The 4881-nt window shown below is 30.7% G+C and overlaps 1 protein-coding gene across 1 annotated transcript; it reads left to right on the forward strand.

Moving 5' to 3' along the window:
- Window positions 1-3644: 3644 nt before the first annotated feature.
- On the forward strand, window positions 3645-4512 carry LOC149575126 (disease resistance response protein 206-like). The gene has a single exon (XM_089814977.1). The coding sequence runs from the start codon at window positions 3688-3690 to the stop codon at window positions 4258-4260; it is 573 nt and encodes a 190-aa protein (XP_089671103.1). The 5' UTR covers window positions 3645-3687; the 3' UTR covers window positions 4261-4512.
- The last annotated feature ends 369 nt before the right edge of the window (window positions 4513-4881 follow it).

Consider the following 4881-nt stretch of genomic DNA (forward strand, 5'->3'; position numbering starts at 1 on the left):
ACAAATAATAAACTATATAACTTATCTTTCTTTAATATGTTAGGTTCACATCCATTGAATTAGTGCATCTACAACATATCAGATCTTTACCTCAATTTCATATTCCAAGCATACCTCTTATCAACCTCACAAATACACCTCATACAAAACACACACTCATGATCCACAAAGGGATATAATTACATATATATAATTTATCATCCTTGAAAGAATAAACAAGGTAGCCTAAACTCTCACCACCTAATTACAAAAATATAACCATATATAGTACAATATTTAAATTAAACCAATGAATGTTGGATAAGACATGGAATGGTCCCAATTCCATCATTTAATACACTAAACATCCAAAAATCATGCCTCAAGCATTAGAAACATGCTACACCATCAAGTCGGCCAACATGAAGAAAGGAACTCACCAACCAAAAATCATCAAATGTAAGTGCATTAATCAATATAAATTAGAAACACAATAGGAGAATGGTCTAGAAAAATCCAAAAGCATGATGAATATTATCAAGAACGTCCACATTAACTCTAACTTTTGAATCCATCAACATCTTTTAACTTAACCTTAAGAGCATGATAATAACCTCTATCAACCAAGAAAACCTTCTTGTGAACCTTCAAATTATGAACCAATCGAGCTAAGGACAAAAAAAAAAAAAATTCAAACACCCCACATAGGTCCACATACCAAAATATTGCAATGTCAAACCATATCGAACAAAAAAATCAAATATTATCACCATTGAACATCTAAAAATACCAGTCTCAACATTGAAAGAAAATCTCAATAAAATAAATATGTTAACCTCTATAAATAGACATGAATCAACTATATATATATATATATATATATATATATATATATATATATATATATATATATATATATATATATATATATATATATATATATATATATATATATATATATATATATATATATATATATCCTTAAACACAATTTCTCCATTCACAGATTCTGATCTTCAATAAATTATCTTTATACAGAACCTAATATCTCACTAAACATCATAAGAAAGTTGTCTCAAATAGTAGAAATATTTTGACATCAATGAAAAAACATCAATTTCAGTAGATAAATGCATGGTATTCCAACAATCTCCCAACATCACATATCATGAGATTCTATTTTTAATTTCTAGAAAAAGTGAATTTCTCTTGATCATTTATGAAGACCTACATGTATTGTTTCTATGAGGAAATTAGTGGGATCCTAGATACTTTAACTAAATTTGTAGTAACACGGAGTTCCTTGATTTGCAGCCTAAAACATTCTAATCACATATTTTCATATAGTGAGTAAACTTTCTTCCTAAGATTTATGCACCAAGGTGGTGTGCAAAAAAATGGACACCATGAGAAAAATTCAAAATTACACATAACATGACCATGTTATGTGTACCTTTCATAAAATTTCAAAAAGGGGCTTGGCTCGTTAATGAGCCAAGAAAATAACATAAAAAAACTTCATCCTACACATAACACGATCATGTTTTAACTTACTCATAACATGATCACATTATGAATGGTGAAAATAAAATTTGTTAGCCATAATGTTCATCAAGAAAACCATAAAATATATATGTGAGTTGTAGCACTACATAGAACATTTGATCATGCCCATCATACCACCTACCTTGAAATCCCATGATAGAGAAATGTAAGCCATTATTTGAGCTTGTCTAATCCTTCATGAAATTGTAATAAATGTTTCACAAATATCTCGTTGGGGACCTACTAACATGATAGTACAATATTTACAAAAACTAAACATTTAATCACAAAGCCAACCATCATTATCTCATGCGAAGGAATGCAAAACATTCTACATAAACTCTCTAAATACCACTTTTTACACATTCTTGTCTGCCATAATTCTATTTTACAAGTACAATATAAATATCACTAGTATAGTTATTAAACATCTATCACCATATTTCAAATTGTATTCATTAATTAATGTCTCAATCTAAGTAACTACTCTTCAAATAGTTTATCAATCAATGTATCAAACTTAGATCATAGTCTTCGAACCTTGTTCATCATTCAATATATCAACCTCATAAACCAGTGCTTAAATATTCTTGATCAATCAATTTCTCAGCCCCAACAATGTCTAAAATATTCCATCCTTAGAAAATTGACACCATTGCCACACCACATGTTGACATAAATGAAAAGACAAGTCATAATGCTGACAAATAGTGGACATTAAATTTCTTGAAAGAATTTGGAATGTGCAAGTGTATTATAATGTTTTTAAATAATTGAATAATATATTATATTAAAACTTTTAAGTCTATTTTTTCCTCAAAACTTTCCCCTAAGATAGTCAAAGGGGCACTATTATCATCTATTGGGTGAATAGCCACTCACTTTATACTTAATAGCCAATTACTAGTATACCTAATAGCTAAGGAAAAGTCACCAACTAGAGGAATCTTTCTTAGTATTCATAGTGCACAATTACTTTGTCATTTGTGCATATGTATTGGATTAGTCATCCAAAAGCTTGAGGCAGTCAAAATGAAGGATCAATGAGGAAACAAATGATATATATTTGAGACCACCTCAAAGTGACCACTATTTGACCCTTGCATGGATAACCTCTTCTATTTGTTGTAACTCCCTAAAAACTAAAGCAATAGCTATAAGCTCTCAAGTCCCATATGAAGGAAACCAAAAGAAAGTGTCAAAAAATAATGTATTACTTAGAAACTTAACACATTTCTCGACTATACTAATATTTCACACTTTTGTATATGTTTTATTATAATATTTTATTCTCAATATTTATTCATATTAGTATTCTAAAATACTATGAAAATATTATCTCTTGTTATTTCTTTATTGTCCGTAAATAGAAGGTTCAAATAAAAGATTAAGAAAATCATCTTATACTTGTTTCCTTCTTGATAGTAGAAGTTCGGTCTCTTAGAAAAATTTGACATATGAAAGTATTAATGAACTCTTACACAATTAAAAATTAACTTATTCTAAAACAATATCCCCTACTTATCATATTGACTAAATTTTCATCAAATTCCACAAATATATCAACATCTCACACTCTTTTATATACTTGATCATAATCACTCATTCTCAATATTTAGTCACATCATTATACTTAGTTATGAGATAGCTTATAATAGTATTATAAAAACTATTCATATACCATTCCAATTTCCCCTTTTCTTCAAAATTCATGTGTCTTCAACTAATTGATGGCCATACCCACTTTCAACCCACAAACGGCTGCATTGTCCTTGTCACCTCTACAAACTCTGCCAAGCTTGAGTGTGATCTCATGAACGATGAAATAAACTAGAATACTTTAACAATAGAACACAGTGTATGTTACGTTAGTTGATATATATAGCAATAAAATAATACCATTGTTAAAGAAGCCATAACCTGCCTGAGCTTGAAGGCCAAGCAATCCATTGCAAGGGGGGATGGTCCATTAGATGGCCTGGTCCCATCACCCAACAAATGAATAATTATATAACAAACTCTGAAAAATCATTATAATTCCATGTGGGTATTATTAATAATTCAAACAACCCAACATTATGACTCTGGATCCCACCCTTATATATAGAATTCAAATGGCATTTTTGTTGTCCATTTGTGGAGAAGAAGAAGAGCTATTGAAAAATGGCAACAAGGGTCGTTAGAGCTTTGCATTTGTGTTTAGTGTGGCTTCTAATGTCTTCCATTGTGTTGAAATCTGATTGTCATGGGTGGAAGAAAAGGCTTCCAAAGCCATGCAAGAATTTGGTGTTGTATTTTCATGATATTATCTACAATGGCAAAAATGGCGATAATGCAACTTCTTCAATAATAGCAGCTCCCCAAGGGGCTAATCTCACCATTTTGACTGATCAAAACCATTTTGGAGATTTGGTTGTGTTTAATGACCCAATTACTTTGGACAATAATCTTCACTCTCATCCCGTGGGAAGAGCTCAGGGATTTTATCTTTATGACATGAAGAATTTCTTCAGTGCATGGCTTGGGTTTACATTTGTTCTCAATTGCACTGATTATAAAGGGAGTATTACTTTTGCTGGAGTGGATCCTGCACTTAAGCACAGAGATATATCTGTTATTGGAGGGACGGGTGATTTTTTAATGGCCAAAGGAATTGCCACCCTTTCTACTGATTCTTTGGAGGGTGATGTTTATTTTCGCCTGCGAGTGAATATCACACTTTATGATTGTTACTGAAATGTTGACTATTGAACACTTTTAGCTTAGGAATCAAGTCTTAGTGTGTGATGTTTACGCTGTCCGCATGTAACAATGTATTGCATGCACATGTAGTATGTTTGCATGATTTGTATGAGTTTGACAAATAATCTTTTTGGTTTCTTGTCTCATCTCCAGTCACAAGATTTGGAGATGCTGAGTTTGGGATTAGGGAGCAGAAGATTGTTGGTTTTCGGTTTATTTAATAAGAGGATATGATGATTGTTTGTAGTGGTATGATGTGATGGTTAAGTGGTCGTAGTAATGTTTTTGTTACCAAGATTGAAATTCTATTAAGATGATATAGTTGAATCTAAGTCTTTCATTTGTAATATCAACAATTCATATAAGTTCTAGGTCAATAACATCCAAATGGAGCTCTACTTCATTCTAATTCTTAAATCTTATAAATTGTTTGATCTCAAATTTCAGTGTGGTGGTATTGTTGAATATTTAAATAGGAACAAGATTCAAAAGTGCAGAAAAATAAGTTTCATATGGTCTCAACATTCATAACTCCGCATCAAAAGTGAGAAAAAATAAACTTTAGTTTGTTGTTGCTCTAGAATCTTATAGATTATTTGATCTCATTCTTATTAT

This window comes from Cupressus sempervirens, chromosome 2 (assembly GCF_028749045.1).
Source record: "Cupressus sempervirens isolate cs-2001-9-10 chromosome 2, ASM2874904v1, whole genome shotgun sequence".
In the NCBI taxonomy this organism is placed as follows: Eukaryota; Viridiplantae; Streptophyta; class Pinopsida; order Cupressales; family Cupressaceae; genus Cupressus; species Cupressus sempervirens.

Coding starts and splice junctions, on each gene's coding strand:
- LOC149575126 (XM_089814977.1), top strand. CDS start 3,688: ATGGCAACAAGGGTCGTTAGAGCTTTGCATTTGTGTTTAGTGTGGCTT.